Raw genomic sequence first — 20,155 nt, forward strand, 5'->3', positions numbered from 1 at the left:
CTGTTCTTGGCAGCTGCTCGGCTCCAGTGATATCCACCATCTGGTTGTGTTTTACTCTGATCTCTATTTGCTCGTTTTCCCCTCTGATTTGCTGTTTGCTTCATCGCTGTACTTTGTTTTTTGATGTTGTTGCTTTCGTCATTTTGGTGACCCGGGTCACTCGTAGAGTTAAACTTATCCTGGCCTCGTGAGTCATCATCTGCTTCAACAAAATCAACTTGAAACTCAACTTCCTTTCATGCCGTGTGCACGATATGTTTTTACACTTTTCAGTTGTGTATTTGTCTAATGCGTCAGACGCGTAGTTTGGCAACACATCAGATAGATGTGTATATGTTTTAAAGGCGATGCACGAGCCATCAACATCTGACACACAGCCTTGGGGGTGAATGTCGGGCTTCCGTTGTTGTCCAACAAGTCGCAACAGGAAGCAACTGGTGTTGTCATCATTACCTGTCTGGCAAGTTTAGGACTTGAGTTGCTTTCTTTATGGAGAACCTGTGGTGTTAACCTGTCGAGTTTTCCATTAAGTTACCCTGGCATTCACGTTTCAGCTCATGACGATGACGATGATGATGGATTCAAGTTTCATTCATGGTGACGAGGCGAGAGAGAAAACCGCATTGCTTTCATGTCGGAAGCCGGCCGATAAGCACGACAAACACAACTACTCCCGTCCGCTCCGCGGTCTCGCGTTAACATTATTGGCACCCACCGTGCACACGTCTTAAACTGCAGCTTGTTATGGATTCTTGAAATAACTGTTCCCACGCTTAACCCTGTGACCGCTCGTACATTTCACGCCGAATTCCTCATCGCCCCTCTTCCAACGTGAACCTCTCAACACGAACGACGTTGGCCAGAGCTCTGCAAGCCGCCACATGCCGCCTGCTGTCGTCATCGCCGTCAACGCTCGCGTCTCGGTTGCAGCCGCTCCACCCGTGTTGAGACGTGCCCACGCGCATTGCAGTTGGCGCCACATCGCTTGCAGCTTCACTCTCTGCTACATTTGAATTGCCTTGACCACTTGAGCATATTGGCACGAGACGGAGTAAAGTGGAAACAAATGACGACATGCGCAGTGGTGGACACCCTAGGGGCGATCTGCCCATGGATCGTGATGATGATGACTACCTAACAAGACTCAAATTAATATCCCAACTGTTCTTCAAATGTGCAGTTGTGCAAGGGTGCTGCCATCTTTTCTCATGTCAGGCATTTTCCGTGTAATAAATGGAAGAATGTGAAAAACATTGGTCCACAAGTACCTGGGTCATTCCCATTTAATGTATTTTTTTAAACCAAAATAGCACCAATAGGTGAATTTGGTACACATGTACAGTATATCACATTTTACATTTATAAAAATGTTGTGTAAAGAGTTCGATAAAAAAAAATTGGTTGGAGGTTGACTCAGCCCATCATTTTCTAGTATCGATTAAAATATCTACCACTTTGTGGGGAGGGCAACAGTGGATGACGTATGGATAGGCTCACCTCCACCATAGGAATGTGGAATTTCCACCACTGGCTCTGCAAGGAGCAGAGCTGTGCCTTGATCCTGAGCTCTCGTTTTCTGCTGCTACTGCTGGTGGTGCATTCTGGGAGTTCGGGGACTCTCTTCACTTTGCTGTATTGCATCGCAGGAATTCGGTTTTTTGCCGTCACCTTATCTCACCCGCACATGTTGACTGATAAGATGAGCAGCATCTGTCTCCCTGGGCTTGGGCAACTGCGCTCAAGCGTGGACTGCCCATCGTGGCGGATCGTAGCCACCGTTTGTGTAAGAGTTGTTGCTGCCTGGCCACGTTGCACGCCACGTGGCGTGTCTACACGTGTCAACACGCGACCAGCGCTGTTATATCATTCACATGACGTCGCATGAATGCGTTTTGTGATTCATACAAGAGATACATGGATCATTTTTGTCACGAATCAATTTTGTAATGAATGCGTTTGTATGCATCATCTGCCGAGCGTTGAAGTTGTCGTCAAACACGTCGCAATATTTGCTCATCGGCGTACGCGGTGTTACCTGACGTGCTTCAAGGTACATGGTGCGTGCCACGCAGTGGCACCGCAGTGGTGTCAGGCAGCGAGGGTGGTGGTGGTGTGCATTGTAAGTGCACCGGGTTTATTTAATCGGGGAGCATTCAGTCGGGGGAGCAGCAGAGTAAACTGGCAGTTTGCCGGTGAAATTTGACATTCCACCTTTGTCTGCAGTCAGCAGAAGGTTGTGAAATCCCGCACAGTTCGTGTGACGCGCGTTCTGTTCTCGTTGCCTCTCGGCTGGTCGCCGGTGGGGCGGTTCTGGCCAGGGCCCTCTGTTGGCACTGCGCCTGCGTGTGGCACGAAGCCCGAGAATGGCCGAGTTATTAAACTCATGAATATGGCCTAAGACGTCCGTCGTTGTGCTGTATAATGTTTCGACTAAATCGTGAGCTAACTCATCTCCTCGTGAGTATTTGTCCCAACACTAGCCACGACTGTGGTGCAGTGCATTTATTTTGTTTATTCAGTGTCCATTTAAAACGTACACTTTCATTCCTTTGCAATTCACCGCTGTTGCCTGCGTCTTTGTTTTGACCTCTCACCAGTGTCGCGGCGACTGGAGGATGCCTGTGAATGTCGGTACGGCGGTGTGCTACGACCAGCGCGCTCTTCCACCTTTGTCTCTCCCATGGTGATTTTCACACCCAACCTTCATCGATGTTCACTGACCGCACTTTGTCCCTTCAGCCCAGGGGGGTGTCTCTGCGAGGGGCGACGGCGGGGGCCGCTCTTTGTGATTGGAAGCTCCCTGCTGCTCGCTCCGTGTTGAATGCAGCTTTCACGTTCGGCAGAATCTGCATGCGCTGGCTGGATGCCTGGAAACTGTCCCACTGAACAGTGGCCGCTGCGATTGCCGTGATTGCCTGCGTCACGGTAGTTGATTGGGTAGAGCTCCCGCTGATTGACACGAGCCACCGTCGGTCGGCACGAGCCACCGTTGGTTGTCCTTGTCGGGCTCCGATGCTCCACGCGGCCACGGCAGCCGGGGCAGTGAATCTGTGAGCGACGTCAGGCAGCCTCTGCAGCAGCCGATGGACAGGATCGTCAAGCTGTCCCTTGACTGACAGCCATTCAAGTCTTCTGCTATTAAACGGGTTTTGGCAGAGTGATTTAGCCAAATTTTTCACGACAATAATAATAACAATACTTAGGCATGTAACGATGTATCGATTCATCAATTTAGCTATTAAAACAGATGTTTACACTCACGATACACGCGTGGCATCGTGTTGGTAGGGAATTATTATTGTTGTCTGTATGCAGTTTGTAGCCCCTGCAGGCACTAGAGGCGTTACATTAACAATGTAATTAAAATAATCGATCTTTGAAATATGACAACAACAAATGGTGACGGTCGATTTGCGAATGAGTGGATCGCTCGATGCTGAATATGAACGGGCACAGCGCTGTGTATCCAGCAAGCCCCGCTGAGACTCACAACTCCGTCAAGTCGGTCCTGCCTTGGGAATGTTCGGCAGGGAGTAGTTTGCGTGTTTGAAGGACAACAGGCTGCCTAGAGGAGCCCACGATGCGTACAAGGGGGTACCACTCGGACGTGCTGGCAGGCCACTTTATGGACAGATCTGCTGGGCTGCCATCTCCTGGCGACCTCAGCCCAGCAGCCTCGGGGGGGTTCACAGAACTACGCCGTCAGTGCATTTGTAGATAACAATAAAATGTGATCATAATAATATTCACGTTTTGATCTGTGAAAATATCTCGGCTTGTTTAGCTAAAATGTATCTTGCGATGTATCAGGGAGAGGTGACGACAACGACGACGCAGAGAGACTCCATTGGTCACGGCCGTTCTTCATGTCACATTTAAAATATCGCAAGGACGCTTCTCTCTTCTCGAGCACGATAGCAGCAGCAGCGATGATGATGATGATACGTTGTTCACAGCTGTCAACCCACACGGTTCACCCCACATTCTTGTACAGGGGAATTGAGTTTTCAGGCCCATACGGCGTACAGCCGTTTCAATACGGGCAAAAAACTATAATTTGTGTCTATTTGTTTGTGTTTCTCCCTTGTGATGGGACTTTGTAGGATGAACGTTGATGTTTATAAGGGACATGTGATGACCAATACGGTCTGAGTTGGTGCGTAGTAAGGTAGGGCACCGATAAGGGTTGACAGGTATGCGTTGTTCACTCGCTCGATGCCTGTGTCGGGTCTGCTTTTGGCCTCGACGAGAGGGTTTCTGGAGAGAGTTCGTGTCGTCGTTTCTGCCGTTGCTCCTCCATGCAAGGAGCGCAGACCACAATGGGTTTACTGCGTGACTCCATAGTTTGGGTCGCAAGGCCACAGTCGCACCACCGTGGCTTGTGACTTTACTTTTCCATTCATCGACGAGATGTGCGCGTCGGCCTGCTGATGTTCTGATGCGATCTCTGCTTACACCGGTGTCTTGGAGCCATGTCGAAGCCGGGAGGTGCGATGTTTGGATCTCGAATGAGCCGATCCGTCAACCCTCCCCCCGCCCACAGCAGGGATGACAAGCGAGGAAGGGTGCGTGGCGCGTTGTTGTATACTAACCCTTCTTCCAAAATTGAGATTAATAATATTTGATGATATTTTTATATATTATCTTTTTACTTGTTTTTTTTAATGAATGAAACACACCAAAGCGCAGCAAACTGCAAAACACCAGGTGTTGTTAAGTAATGAACTGGAGGAGGGCTAGGATGGCAGAATTTGCAACCTTGCTTCAAGGAAAGATAAGGCCTGATGAACGGGCACATGTCACCCGTGCAGGCGGCAGAGACAGTGGGAGTGTCAGCCAGACATAGTTAAGGCAAAAAGCCCAACCATCCTGCATGGTTTTAAAGTAACGTCAAAATTCGAAATTCAACAACAGAGTAGGCTAAATTATCGATCCTCGCGCTCGCTCAAATTGGAGACCAGGCTGCGAGCTACATCAATGAACCATTGCCCATTTGCTAATCCAATACTGAATGTTAATATTACTGAAGTCAAAACGAATTCTATGACCTCAGCACATGGGCAAATAATAGGGCAGTGTCGACTCAAAGGCAATGGAAGAAAGCAGAGGCGCCTTTGTCTAAATCACAACCACAGAAAGCCAGGAATCATCACTGATTGTGTGTTTAGGGATTCCGAGCTAGTTGGAACACGTGCACACAGGGGGGAGGTAGAAGTACGCCTTGTCCTCCTGCAGCTGAGGGAGCAAAGATAAAAGTGGGTCAGCTCAAGGCTGTGTGCACAGGGGAGGGAGCTGATTTAAACAACCCTGCACGTCTGAACGTGAGGGGGCCTTGGACCTGAAATTAAGAATAACACTCCCAGAGCAGAAGGTTGGATGGCCACAGTGAGACGAGAATAAGAGTGTTGTATATCTCTCAAGGATGCAGACCCAGCTGAACAACAAGGCTGCGGGGGTCACCAGAAGTTCGCGTTCGCCTAGTTAAGACAAAAAGCTCAATTATTCTGTATTGCTATTAAAGTCACGTTAAAGTCGGAATTTAACAACAGGGTAGGCTAAAGTTATTGATATTCACACCCACTCCAATTAAACCAGGCCACAAGTTACGCCTACTGAACCATCACCATCATTAAGTCAATATGAAATGTTATTTCCATACTTTAATACTTTCTATACAACTCGACCCGAAGCATATGACAATCAGAACCTTCCTAAGTCAAAATTGAATCGCACCCAGACAGGAGCGAATAGTCGATATAAGGTTGAAGAGGGAAGGAAATTAAGAGCACGGCGAACTGCGAATCGACTCCGAACACTGACTATTCAAGACAACTCTTACCACTCAAACACACTCGAACCCATAAGCCATCCGTGGCTGGGAAGGCATCACAACGAGACCGAGTGATGGCCATCCGTCGTTTCTAAGAGTATTCGTAATTTTTATCTTTAATATTTAGTGGGCTGTACTCTTAATCGCATAAATTCCCAACAGATCCATCAATACGAACTGATTCTTGGCACCTCCTTCCGCCGAGCCACGCTCACGTGGGGAGTGGTGGCCCACCGGATCCTTATCAGGTGATCTGGTCCCCAATTAGTAAACTTGGTATAAGATAACGATCTTCGGAAAAGGAGCACCGTCGCAGGCCCTTACTCCGAGCCGTTCTGTTGTCAGATAACCTGCCGATGTATCTGTTGAGATTGGTGCCTTTAAGAATAATAACTGTTTTTGATTGTGTTTTTTTATCGCCGTATAATCTTTCAAGTATCTCTCAGTCATAATCGCCGCACGTACTCGCATCCTCTACAGAATATTCAACTGTCCCGTGACCCAAGGTGCTAACAACGTGATAAGGGTTGCGTATGATCAATAAGGAGTGCGGTACTGCGTGAACAATATTGAGTATAATCATTCATTAACGTTAAGGTTTTCTTAGCATAGTATTTGCGTATTTTAACGACTCTCTCTCTCACTAACAACCATCGCGTTATGCGGGATCCATGTGCCGTTGTCAAAGTGAAATCAGACAATCGTTGATGATACTGTATTGATGCCGTGTTGACGTTCCGGGATTGAGAGTTCGCATACTATATCATAGTTAAGGTTGAATTAGTAATAAATTGATCAATACAGAAGTGGTTGTGTGATTCTTTCCTGAAATCTATGCATAAGATCTGCTTCTGCGTTGAGATCTGAACTTGGTGACCTTAATAAACACACTAATACATACTCAGTAAATGTTAAAGCGATAACGGGGTGAACCGGGGACCTAAATATAACCACGAATACACACTCTGGGAATGTTAAAGCGAGAATGAGACGAACCTAGACAACGATGCCGAGTTAATCTAAGTTAATCTTGCATACTTACACCACACCTGCATAACTGCATACGATTAATTGCCTTATTCCGATCGATAACCCACCCTCGTCACCGAGGCGGGGTCTGGTTATCATAACGACTTGCATTATCATAATTACACCCACTCGCATAATTAATACGATTACCTCTCGAATTGGCATAATTAAAATGTGCATAATTACATAAATTAACATATTTCCGGATAATTACACATTTGGCCAAATTTCATTTAATTATTATTATTTTCACTGAATACTCATAACCCACATATACAACATAATAATTTCACCCACGCACGCATACAACATAACAAATTTTGATAACCAACATATACAACAGCGTTCATGGTGTGGGTGGACTCCGTGTCACCGCCCAGGCACTCCTCGCCACGCACTCTCAGACACGGCCCACGCAGCCTTGGCCCTTACCCAGGAAAATCAATGGGCTTAAGGAAACCACTTTCACCAATCATTCCTAAAAATGTAACGACCTCATTGAGGGCCAAAGGTGTCGCAGGTTATATGTATTTTTATTTTAAGAGAGTGTGATTGACAAGAGTGTTGCGTTTTTTGTTAATTGTACCTCCCCTCGAGGTGCATTATAATTAGAAATAATTGCATTAATATCGTTTTGTAAGTTTTAAAAATGCTTACGACAGCTCTGATACGAGCCGTGTTCGATCGCCACCCACGAACGCGTCCCGTCCAGACATCAGCCCGGGCTATTGACACGGTGCGGCGTTGCCTCCATCTGCGTGTCCAGATGGGCGAGGAGTTGAGCGAGGAGCTAAGTGAGGAGCTGAGTAAAGAGCTGAGCGAGGAGCTGAGCGAGGAGCAGCAGCAGCAGCAGGAGGAGGAGGAGAAGGATGGGGGAGGCTGTGCAGGGGTGGCAGGGCCCGGGCGCAGCGCGGAGGAGCCGGCGGCAGCGCTCCCGGCGGCCGTGAGAGCCCAGATCGAGCGCAACCGCCAGCGAGCACTGCTCCTGCGGCAAGCACGCGCCGCCAGCCAGCCCTACCCCTCGGCCAGCGCTCGCTCACAGTACGTGTCACTCATACGGCACGTGTCACTCACACGGCACGTGTCACTCACACGGCACGTGTCACTCACATGTATCACTCACACGTGTCACTCGTCACGTGTCACTCGCCACGTGTCACACGTCACGTGTCACTCGTCACGTGTCACACGGCACGTGTCACTCACACGTCACGTGTCACACGTCACGTACCGCTCAGCCTGTCTTGCACGGTAGATCTTACAATTCAACAAACAAAAAGGTTCCCCCATATAGCTTTGAACAGACTTTTGGGACAAATGCTGTGAGCGAGGGGGTGGGTGGCCAACACCACGCCCGGCCACCTTTGTCTCCCCAGTGCTGATGTTTACACATCGCATCAGCTACTCATTTGAGGCTGAGTCGACCTAGGAGAGGCCCAGGACTAGTTGAGATATTTGCCGTCGCCGTTATTGGTTGCGAAGTGGGAATCGAACTTGGCTCGGTGGGTTCGTGGCACAGCGCGATGACTGCGCGTGTTTGTGGCTCGCGCTCACGCGCGGCGTGTGAACGTGGCACACGCGTGTCCCTGCAGGGTGGGCGCTGCGAGGCTGCGGGTGCCCGGCCGTGCGGTCGACACCGGCGGCGGTTTCCTGCTGGAGGAGGCGGACGATGAGGAGGCGGCGGCGGCGGCTCACCGGGTGGTGCACACGCCAGGTAGCGCGCACGGACACACGCACGCACGCGCATACGCACAAAGACAAAGATCCCCCGTATAGCCATAACAGACTGTTGGGACAAGTGCTGTAATAGCGAGCACCTATGAAAGCCGGCACGGCACACAAGGAGGTGGGTGGCCAACACCACGCCCGGCCGCCAGGGGAGGCCCAGGACCGGTTCAGATAATCGTTGCTGGTGTGGCCGTGAGCGGGAATCGAACCCGGTGGCCAGGTTCATAGGGTAGCGCGCTAACCGCTACACCACATACACACACTCAAAGCGCATGCACACACACACACACTCACGCACGCACACACACACTCACGCACGCACACACACACTCACGCACACACACACTCACGCACGCACACACTCACGCACGCACACACGCACGCACGCACACACGCACACACACATGCCCGCACGCGTTTGCGTTCTCCCAATCGTCCCTCCAACGGTCTCCCACGGTGCCCGGCGTGCAGCTGCGTCTCTCTGCGGTGTTGCCAGGGTTGCTCTGTTTTCCCACTCGGGGCACGGAGTGAGCGCGTGAGCGTAGCTGGCCAACGCCTCCCGTACGCTGAAGCGTCATCAGGGTGGGGGGCAACTGTCGAACGGTCTCGGGGCCGTCTGCGTGCGAGCGAGAGTGGGCTCGCGTAGTTCACGCTCGCTCCAGCTTCTTGGTGGTGGCGACGCGGGTCGAGGATATTAGCGTGCGTCGTCGCAGGCGCGGCGCGGGAGATTTCGCGGCCCTGTGGAGACGACGTTTGTCACGTGGCGATGCAACAGGCAAATATTCCTCAGCTGAATTCAGAAAAATTAAGTAAAAAAGCACGTTTATTTATTACGAGAGGGTTTTGGTGCAGTCGTCGGTGACTCACGACTACTCTTACAGAGCCTCGTTTCATTTGTTACATTAGTTTACACCGCAGAGCCTCAACGGAGCCTGCACACTCTTTTGTGGGAGGCTCCTGGCAAGTTTGCTCGGGAGGGGAGAGAAGCGTCGGCCGCGAGTGAACGGTGCCGCGGGGTGGTTTTGCGCCGCAGCGCCCGTGATGCAGGCGGACTACCTGCAGTGCGGGGAGTGCGAGCGACGCTTCATGGACTCCTACCTGAGCGCCACATTTGACTTGGCCGTGTGCGACGCGTGCAGGTGAGCAAACCCCCCCCATGGCCCTCCATGATTGCTGAGCGAGGCGCCGCACGCACGCACGCACGCACACACATACATGCACTCCACGCGCACACATACACACGCATACACGCACGCATGCACACGCACGCACACTGGAAGCCGCACGTCAGTGTGGTGCGTGCGGTGGTTGGTGGTGGTGGCGCTTGTGCATCGTCCTGTGCCGTGGAGGCCCTGTCAGCTCGTGTCTCGTCATTATTATTTTATTATTAGTACTACGACTATATGGCCCATCCAGTAAAGTCTCATTGATTGTTGTAGGCTGCAGGGGCCTGCATTGGGATGTTTAACCTCCTCCTCTGTTTTTGGTTTGCCATGTAGTAGTTGTAGTAGTATCTGCAGAATATATATCTGTTATTGGTTTGCTCATGTAGTAGTAGTTGTAGTAGTATCTGCAGAATATATATATGTGTGCGTGACAGATAAAGCTCCAAGGTCTGTACAGACAGGTTGACCATCCGTGATGACCATCCGTGTGTGATCCGCCAACCCCAGCTGTGGGTTCTGGGTTGCAGGCGTGCGCTTCCACACAGGCCCTGATGTCGGAATCTCTCTTTCTGGCTGAATACCCAGACACACCCAGTAACCGCTACGCTCATTGAGTGTCTTACGTTTACGTATTTTGCTTTCAGCAGCTGGGAGTGTTTGATGAGGCATGCAGTAGACATGTAGCAATTCATCCGTCTAAAAGTTATGCATTGAATTGTACGCGTGAGATATATTGAAATGTATTCAAACGTTACCTTTCGGCAAATGGAATAAATATCCATGGAGGGAATTTGAATTTAAATCGCGTTTAAGCGCCACCGCATCGCAAGATGCTTTACGGACGAGGGGAACTGCGTCGACACGGAACAGATCAGCACGAGCGGGGGGAGAGCCGCCACGAAGGGAACCGAGAATCGTCGATTCTTGAACTTCTTTTCTTGGCACCGCACGTAGCCCACCGCCCTCACTGAATCGTGACCACGAATCGCGGCAGTTGACACGGCGCGGTGGGTGGGGGTCAATGGTTACGGGCGCAACGGTCATGGAGGTGGTGCCCACACACACGGTGCGCTGCTGCTGCTGCTGCTGTTGCTGTGCTGCTGCTGTTGTGCTGCTGCTGCTGTGCTGCTGCTGCTGTTGTGCCGCTGCTGCTGTGCTGCTGCTGCTGCTGCTGGCTGCTGCTGTGCTGCTGCTGCTGTTGTGCCGCTGCTGCGCGCGTTGCCTCCGCTATCGCAGGGACAACGAGGGCAAGCACCAGCTGGTGTCGCGCACGGAGGCCAAGACGGAGTTCCTGCTCAAAGACTGCGACCTGGACGGGCGGGAGCCGGCGCTGCGCTTCGTCCTGCGCAAGAACCCGCACAACCCGCGCTGGGGAGACATGAAGCTCTACCTGCGCCTGCAGGTGAGTGAGTGAGCGAGCGGTGAATGGTGAGTGAGTGAGCGAGTGAGCGAGTGGTGAGTGAGTGAATGAGAGAGTGGCCGGTGCGTGAGCGTGGATGTGGGAGCTCATGAGGTTCTTCTATCTCAGCACCAAGTCACGACACCAAGAGGTTTCCATTACAAAGTGCTGCAGTGAGCAGAGCACCACCTCGTGCCAAAACACGGCCCCAGGATGTGACATGACAGAAGGACTTCCCAAGTCCCTCCAATCGCATCCTGGTTGCAAACCCTGCAAAGAGTGTTCGTTGCATGTCAAAATCATGCCAAACACATCTGACACCTGGAATGAGCCACATTTAGTACAACAAAAAAATAAGAAATTAAATTAGAGATCTTTTTTTGTTCATGCTGCACACTCTGTGTAGTTAGTGGCAGTTTGAGTTGACACATGGAGCCAGGGTACAGCGCTTCACCTGGGGCAGAGAACTTCACCTGGGGTAGAGAACTTCACCTGGGGCAGAGAACTTCACCTGGGGTACAGAACTTCACCTGGGGTAAAGAACTTCACCTGGGGCAGAGAACTTCACCTGGGGCAGAGAACTTCACCTGGGGCAGAGAACTTCACCTGGGGTAGAGAACTTCACCTGGGGCAGAGAACTTCACCTGGGGTAGAGAACTTCACCTGGGGCAGAGAACTTCACCTGGGGTACAGAACTTCACCTGGGGTAAAGAACTTCACCTGGGGCAGAGAACTTCACCTGGGGCAGAGAACTTCACCTGGGGCAGAGAACTTCACCTGGGGTAGAGAACTTCACCTGGGGCATAGAACTTCACCTGGGGCAGAGAACTTCACCTGGGGCGTGCGTTTGTGCGGGGTTGGGGGGGACGCCCCGGGGGGTTATTTGAGGGCGTTCTCTGTGTGAACACTGGGAAGCGATGTTGTTAAATCCACACGAACTTATCAGCCCGTTCAAATACGCATTAGATTCAAACACAGATAGCAGAAGGAATTTCACGAACACACAGCCGCCTCTGCTCCATGAAATGTCACTGTACATGTGAAATAAGTAGAGGGCGAATGTTTGTTTCCTGCGCCCAGGCTTAGCCTAGCTGTGACTCCCACACTGCCAGCCGTGAGCCACCGGGTTCGCTCCACCCACGCCACCTCCCGATGTCCGAGTGTCCGAGCCTGCCGCGTGGCTTCCTCCGAGGCCGACGCGATTTGAACGAGCGCGAGACGCTGCGCTCGCAGCGCTGCTGGCGTTGTTGAGGCAGCTGCTAGTCCCTCCACAACCACGTGGTGTGGCGTGGTGTGACGTGGTGTGGTGTGGCGTGGTGTGGTGTGGCGTGACGTGGTGTGGTGTGGCGTGGTGTAGCGTGGTGTGGTGTGGTGTGGCGTGGCGCCTACTGGGGGACGCGCCCCAAAGCACAAAACTACTCGCGGGTTATTCAGGACCGATGTTTGGGTTCGGGTCACGGAATGTTTGGGCCAAAATGTGTATCGTATGACCCTCTACCACCCAGCATAGCCAAACAAAATAAAGTGTCGCGTGTGGAAGCGTTTAATGTGCCCTAACGTAACAAATTAATTTGTTTGGCTAATAGTGGAGGGCTTTAAAACAGAGTTTGTCAGATTATTACGTGGTCCTACCCAAAAAAAACATAGGCAGCCAAAGCCATCTACGTGGTGCTAACGCTTTGTGGCGTCGTGATTCTACCCCGTTCCGGATGCCCAACGCACACTTGAGGTCTTCGTTACATGAATCAATCGGCACTTCAAGTTGCCCTCAAGAGGTCCCTGGCTGGCTAATGAGCGGGCGGTGGGTGGTGCTGCAGGTGGAGCGGCGCGCCCTGGACGTGTGGGGCGGCGAGGAGGCCCTGCAGGAGGCCCGCGAGCAGCGGCACCGCGGCCGCGACCGGCGGCAGCAGAAGCGCTTCAACAACAAGGTCAAGGGTGAGCGAGCGCTGCCGTGGGCCGGCGTCGTCGTTGTCGTCGCTACCGGGAGCAGATGATGTTAATGGGAGACGGAGTACTCTCTGCAGGGAGGGGACTTTGAGCTTCGCAGGTGATGGAAGCACAGCTGTTTGTGCGACACGCATTTCATTATTTAACATTTATATGACAACCCGTCTCAACGTCCGACACATTGCCTATTCACAGCGGTGGTTTGTTCTATTATGCAGACGCGCGAGTCCCCGTGAGTTGGACGGGAGAGGCAGCACAGAGACAATCGGTTGACTGACACTTGGCCAACGGCTGGGCAGTCCTCTGCGATGCCTTGCGAGCGTTACCGTCATCCCGCTGCCGGGTGCAGTGCGCGCCGGGTTGAGGGCGAACGCCGCAACGTCGTGCGCAGTTTCTGAACTTTGTTTTCTGCGCTCAAATCGGCGCCGCCTTTGAGCCCCCACTGCCCACGGCGGGCACGGGGGGCAGGGTGGGCGCGGTGGGCAGGGTGGGCAGGGTGGGCACTGTGGGCAGGGTGGGCACGGTGGGCAGGGTGGGCACGGTGGGCAGGGTGGGCACTGTGGGCAGGGTGGGCAGGGTGGGCACGGTGGGCAGGGTGGGCAGGGTGGGCGCTGTGGGTAGGCTGGGCGCGGTGGGCAGGGTGGGCAGGGTGGGCAGGGTGGGCGCTGTGGGTAGGCTGGGCGCGGTGGGCAGGGTGGGCACGGTGGGCAGGGTGGGCACTGTGGGCAGGGTGGGCACGGTGGGCAGGGTGGGCACGGTGGGCAGGGTGGGCACTGTGGGCAGGGTGGGCAGGGTGGGCACGGTGGGCAGGGTGGGCAGGGTGGGCGCTGTGGGTAGGCTGGGCGCGGTGGGCAGGGTGGGCGCGGTGGGCAGGGTGGGCAGGGTGGGCACGGTGGGCAGGGTGGGCAGGGTGGGCACTGTGGGCAGGGTGGGCACGGTGGGCAGGGTGGGCACTGTGGGCAGGGTGGGCAGGGTGGGCAGGGTGGGCGCTGTGGGCAGGGTGGGCGCTGTGGGCAGGGTGGGCGCGGTGGGCAGGGTGGGCACGGTGGGCAGGGTGGGCACTGTGGGCAGGGTGGGCACGGTGGGCACGGGGGGCAGGGTGGGCACTGTGGGCAGGGTGGGCACGGTGGGCAGGGTGGGCACGGTGGGCAGGGTGGGCAGGGTGGGCACTGTGGGCAGGGTGGGCACTGTGGGCAGGGTGGGCACGGTGGGCAGGGTGGGCACGGTGGGCAGGGCGGGCACGGGGGGCAGGGCGGGCAGGGTGGGCAGGGCGGGCAGGGTGGGCACGGTGGGCAGGGTGGGCACGGTGGGCAGGGTGGGCAGGGCGGGCACGGGGGGCAGGGCGGGCAGGGCGGGCAGGGTGGGCACGGGGGGCAGGGTGGGCACTGTGGGCAGGGTGGGCACGGGGGGCAGGGTGGGCAGGGTGGGCAGGGTGGGCACGGTGGGCAGGGTGGGCACGGTGGGCAGGGTGGGCACGGTGGGCAGGGTGGGCAGGGCGGGCATGGGGGGCAGGGCGGGCAGGGTGGGCAGGGCGGGCAGGGTGGGCAGGGCGGGCATGGGGGGCAGGGCGGGCAGGGTGGGCACGGTGGGCAGGGTGGGCAGGGCGGGCATGGGGGGCAGGGCGGGCAGGGCGGGCAGGGCGGGCACGGCGGGCAGGGCGGGCACGGCGGGCAGGGCGGGCACGGTGGGCAGGGTGGGCAGGGTGGGCACGGGGGGCAGGGTGGGCAGGGTGGGCAGGGTGGGCAGGGTGGGCAGGGTGGGCAGGGTGGGCACGGGGGGCAGGGTGGGCAGGGTGGGCACGGTGGGCACGGTGGGCAGGGTGGGCAGGGTGGGCACGGTGGGCAGGGTGGGCACGGTGGGCAGGGTGGGCAGGGCGGGCACGGGGGGCAGGGCGGGCACTGTGGGCAGGGCGGGCACGGTGGGCAGGGCGGGCAGGGTGGGCAGGGCGGGCACGGGGGGCAGGGTGGGCAGGGTGGGCAGGGTGGGCACGGTGGGCGCGGTGGGAGCGGTGGGAGCGGTGGGAGCGGTGGGAGCGGTGGGAGCGGTGGGCACGGTGGACACGAGCTCGTCAATGTGGCTCCCACCGCCCACGTTCACTCGCTTTACGTGTCACAGGTATCGTCGGGTCGTGGTGACTGCACACCTGCAGTGGGCGAAGGCCACGTACGTGCAGGTTCTACGTCATACTCTCACTCGTCAACTTGAATGAAGGAAATTTATACCGGCTCGTGAATTTATGCGCCGATAGTAATTTTCAGGATGAAACGAAGTGGACGAATCAAAGCGCTGTTTGTGCCGATGCCTCGTCGTGCAAAACGACCCGTCGTGTTCCATCGCGGGATTCGTGTTTGTGCACGACCCGCACCCCGCTGCCTCGACCTGCGTGACCCGCGTCGAGGCGGCGACCAGCTCGTGAAGCTCACACCCTGCTCGCTAATCTCCCGCCGCCGACGTCTCTCGGTCTAGAGCTGCGCATGGCGGTGAGGAGCAGCCTATACCGCAAGGCCAGCGCGGGCCACGTGCACGAGTACGGCCCCGAGCAGCGCGACGAAGCGGACGAGGACGCGTACCACAGGACTTGCGTGCAGTGCGGCCACCGCCTCGCCTACGAGAAGATGTGAGAGCGGCGCCGCGCCGGTGCTCGTGGACCGGGGGAGCGGTCCGGGGTTGTCGCCGGCGTGGCCCCGGAGCCGAGTCGCATCAGGGACCGAGACCCGAGGGAAGCGGTGGAGGAGCTACCGGGGAGAGGACACGAGGAGTGGTATTTTTCCAGTCCAATAATAAAGTGAAGCAAAAGGTGCTTGGCTCTGTGGAGCTGGGAGCTCGTGCGGAGCAAGGGATGTTTTATAGACGAGTCGAGCGGTTTGCCACGCAAGGGTGAGCTATAAGGAAACTAAACTGCTAGCTTTTTCCAATGAACAGCCTTTTAATGCCAAACACTACCTACCCGAGGATGCACAGAGTGTGTATTTTGATGCAAGTTGTGATTGTGGTCTGATAAACACCGCCCCAGTGGAGTGGTTTTTACCGGAGGCCCTCTCGATGGCAGTGCGCCCCACGCTGCCCCGCGTTGGTCCGTCGCGAGCGCCCGGCGGCGTCTCCACGTGCGCACGCGTGGGTCTCCATGGGCGCCTCGCGGGAGCCACGTAACTAACAACACGGCGGCACGCGGCACGCGCCAGACAGCGCCCAGAGGGGCCGCCAGGCAACTTGGCCCACAGCGAGGGCGAGGCAAACAAACCCCTCGCACATTCACCCACTCGCTCGCTCACCCATTCACCCACCACTCGCACATTCACCCACTCGCTCACCCACCACTCGCTCACCCACCACTCGCTCACCCACTCGCTCACCCACTCGCTCACCATTCACCCGCACATTCACTCGCTCACCCACTCGCTCACCCACCACTCACACATTCACCCACTCGCTCACCCACCATTCACACATTCACCCACTCGCTCACCCACCATTCACTCGTACACTTGGGAGACATTGTTGTTGACCCCGCCGTGTGAATGGGCCGTGCTCGTGAATGAATGCTGCCTGGTTCCGTTTGGCTGCTCGCCCTGTGGGATAGCCAAGCCGAGTGTTGATGAAGAATAGGGTGTAAGCAGACGGTGTGTGCAGAATGCCCTGAACCTGGAGGTCGAAGATTGTCCAAATACGCGCGTACAAGAAACACTCCCTCACAAGGGAGTGGGGACCAACATCCCACTCGGTGTACGGCCCTCCGGGAGAGGAAAAACGAGTTGATCTCAGAGAATAGAAAATAATCTGTCCCCCGTCCTTTGGCGAGATCCTCGTGGGCTGGAGACGCCGCGCCAACCTCGCCCGGCGAGCCGCTCTGCACCGCCCGCCACCGGGCCGAGACGCCGTCTCTCGGGTGGCGCACAGCGCCCGTCACGCTGCGGCTGCACGTGCCGGACGTCCACGCCCGTCAACACGTCCGGGACTTCGACTCAACGGGCCCTCAACGTCGGCTGGGATGGACGCGACGCCGGGACTCGCGTGGTGGGAGAATCAGCCGCACGAGGCGGTCGCGAGGCGGTGATCGACGATTATGTAATCGTGGATAGGAACTGGTTTGAAAATGGACATCGTGTTTACATATCTATGATGAATTCAGGCAGAGCAGAGTCACGACTCCTTATCTGATAAAATAAAAAAATTTAGTTTTACAGTTTAGATCATGGGTGGTTTACTCAGCAGTCGACAGACTGATAGGAATGCGCAAGACCGGCAGTCGTCGTGGTTGTGTGGCGTGCCCTTGGTTGTAACAGGTCTGTTCGGAGCGGGTGTCCGCGTGTGAAAGCGGCGAATGCGTTGCTAAGCTGCGGCCCCCCAAGGAGGAGTGGATTCGTGCGGAGGCCATCGGAGCGCTGCTGGCGGAGGCCCTCGGCACTCGCGAGCCGAGGACGCCGCTGCGGCAGAGCACGCAGAGCAGAGCACGCAGAGCAGAGCACGCGAGTCCACGTAACTTGTGTGCTCGCTGCTGCACGCGGACACGACGACACAAGCGCATGCCCCGTGCTGTATCACACCACACGACACTGGACTGCCATTAGATAACAAGGTTTTGCTGGCTGACTGGAGGGGAGGGACGGCCATGTCCATCGCCTTTCTGTAAATATCAAGATAGAACTGGCCTTGCTGCTGTACCTACATCACCAAACCACACGTGGTGGCCTCAACCATCTCACTGAAGGCCACTTGGGGGCCTTGCAACCTCCACTTCATACAAACTCGCCACCGATATCTCGCCTACACCACGTGTGGATGTTGTCGGCCAAGAGGGCGTTTAATCGGCTTACTTGATGTTTGTGTCAGATCACGAAAGTCAAATGTGTAGTAAACCCTCCACCTCACAACCAATTAATAACGCTATCACGTGCACAAACATGGCAGGTTATTACTGCTTCAGCAGCACCACCGGTGGTGGTCGGAGAGCAACCTACACCACGCTAACCCATTGGGGCTACAGATGTCTCGCTGGTACGGAGCCAGCATCATCAGGCAGTGGTCACAAATATGAAAATGCCCCCTCGTCTTGCGCCTTGAATGTTGCAGTGTTGTTATAGGTGTCGTGCTAAATGTTAATCTGAGATACTGGTGGACATGGTCATGATTAAATCACTGAGATGAAGAAGGGACTGTGTGACTTGTATGGTTTTATTTATCTGTACATTCTGCAAATCATTCCATTCTGAGTGTATCCTGCTGCGGAGATCTATTAACTTTGGGGTGTGAGGGTGGTCTTATCATTGATACAAATAACATCCAGCCGAGACAACATGAGCAACTGATATTGTTATTGAATTAGTAAGACCGAGCGAAACAATCCAGACCAACCATAAACAAGTGGCAATGATGTCTGCAGTGATGGTGCGAATTGAGAGCTGACATGTTGAGCAGCAGAAGAGGCATTGAGAGATCAGACCAAGCACCGTCATTGCAACACTGAAATGGAGAAGGCGGATCAGAAGAAAATTTCAGAGGTTTTATTGCCAAAAAACGAGACAATGAAATCAGGCAATGCTGCTTACAAAACGTGCAGCAGAGCCCAAGGCGACGACACAAACTCGGTCCAAGCGACATTGCCTCTCCCGACTGTTGGGGGGACACGCATTCATCAATGAAATCATGAAAAACAACTTAGAACGGTCTTTTCACTTTGACATTCAATTAATGTAATTCCTCGTGATAATACACCATGTCGCCCACAGCATAAAAACCCAGATGAATTAATAAAATAATCTGCAAACTCGTCACCCTGCTAGTGACATCTGCCTCTGTGGCAAGATCCCAGACCGTCCCGGTTAGGTCTACGGGGGGCTCACATCCACGTCCATGCCAACAGAACAGGACGAACAACATCCACAAAGGGACAATGAGCTAACCGGGTGGTGGTGGCGACTACACTGAGAGCATCGCAACAAAAAGGGCCTCCTAATGTTTTCTAAACCTCGAATCTAACGTCAAGCAACTCGTTGCATGTTTAGCGCCGGTGAACACGCGGAGATGCCGCTGCGACGGTTTGGGTGTAAAAGCGCGGCGCGGCTTCCTCGCCGAGCGGCGGTGGCGAGGCCGGCGCGAGGATTCTCTCGTCGGTGTTCCCCACGTTCCCCGTGTTCCCCGTGTTCCCGCGGGGGGCGGCGGCGACGGCGACGGAGGGACGGCCGTCACGCCGTGAGGGCGCAGAACTGCTGGAAGATGGCCAGGATGTGCGGATCCAGCTCGCTCGTGAACAGCAGGTTCTCCAGGGTCCCCATGTACAGCTGGATCGTGTGCTGGTGCTGCGGAGAGGTGGGCACGGACAAGAGCCCTCGTGAACAAGACCCGCTGGGCTGGGCCACCACTTGCAGGAGCGCTCTAACAACGCGTGAACGCTGGGAGAGCAATTGCCGTCGCTCGGCAGCGGCGACCGACAGCAATTGCGCTGCGACGCGCACGTTACGACCGTGCGCGTCACAGCCGTGTACACGTTCAAGTCGTGCGCGCTGAGCCAGCAGTGCCGAGATCCCAGGTTTAAATCCGGGTCAGCCGCCCGGCCGAACCTGGGTCCTTATGCGCAGGATCTGATGGTCTCACGTTAGTGACCGATGACTGCACAAGGCTGTAAACCACTGCTCATTGTACTAAACTTGACCTCAACCAGAATAGCAGAGTGAACCGCTCGACTTGTCCACACAGCTCGACTTGTCCACACAGCTGAAGAGGCGGCAATCCTGAGGGTAGTGACATTGGCCCGAGAAGGACCTCCAAGCAAACCCCATGATTCTGGGTCGCCGTGCGACGCGACGAGCTGCTGCCAAACGAGGATCCAAAATAAAAACGCGTCACTTTGCCTGGACACCGACAGTGCGATTCGTGGGAGAGCCTCACTGAGCATCGAGACTCTCTTTTGGAGGGTCCGAGTTGAGTAAAGTAATCCCAAATCAGTCACTTCTAGGTGAGGTTTCTGCATTGCGATCTTTGGACAACATCTGTTACATTGTGTTTAACACCGAGGCTTTCGCGACCAATATCATCCATAAGAGGGGTTTTTGGGGTTAG

The 20,155-nt window shown here is 55.0% G+C and overlaps 2 protein-coding genes across 8 annotated transcripts in view; one reads left to right on the forward strand and one right to left on the reverse strand.

Moving 5' to 3' along the window:
• XPA (XPA, DNA damage recognition and repair factor) overlaps nucleotides 1–18,248 on the forward strand; it is a 37,672-nt gene extending 19,424 nt beyond the window's left edge. For 3 of the 7 annotated variants that reach the window (XM_061553940.1, XM_061553942.1, XM_061553938.1), the window contains exons 2-7: nucleotides 7,626–7,900; nucleotides 8,452–8,573; nucleotides 9,621–9,726; nucleotides 10,990–11,155; nucleotides 12,970–13,087; nucleotides 15,566–18,248. In XM_061553940.1, coding sequence (XP_061409924.1) covers nucleotides 7,626–7,900; nucleotides 8,452–8,573; nucleotides 9,621–9,726; nucleotides 10,990–11,155; nucleotides 12,970–13,087; nucleotides 15,566–15,720 — 942 coding nt within the window. In that variant the 3' untranslated portion in view covers nucleotides 15,721–18,248. Of the gene's footprint in view, nucleotides 1–2,597; nucleotides 2,684–4,470; nucleotides 4,566–7,625; nucleotides 7,901–8,451; nucleotides 8,574–9,620; nucleotides 9,727–10,989; nucleotides 11,156–12,969; nucleotides 13,200–15,565 lie in introns of all 7 variants that reach the window. The other 4 variants (XM_061553937.1, XM_061553939.1, XR_009755295.1 and 1 more) reach the window with 3 other exon arrangements.
• A 337-nt stretch (nucleotides 18,249–18,585) lies between these two features.
• The window catches only part of NCBP1 (nuclear cap binding protein subunit 1), a 38,516-nt gene continuing 36,946 nt past the window's right edge, over nucleotides 18,586–20,155 (reverse strand). Inside the window, exon 23 of the mRNA XM_061553935.1 lies at nucleotides 18,586–19,395. Coding sequence (XP_061409919.1) covers nucleotides 19,282–19,395 — 114 coding nt within the window. The 3' untranslated portion in view covers nucleotides 18,586–19,281. The remainder of the gene's footprint in view (nucleotides 19,396–20,155) is intronic.

The sequence above is a fragment of the Lethenteron reissneri genome, chromosome 18 (genome assembly GCF_015708825.2).
Source record: "Lethenteron reissneri isolate LAM-NWPU_2019-01 chromosome 18, ASM1570882v1, whole genome shotgun sequence".
Taxonomy (NCBI): Eukaryota; Metazoa; Chordata; class Hyperoartia; order Petromyzontiformes; family Petromyzontidae; genus Lethenteron; species Lethenteron reissneri.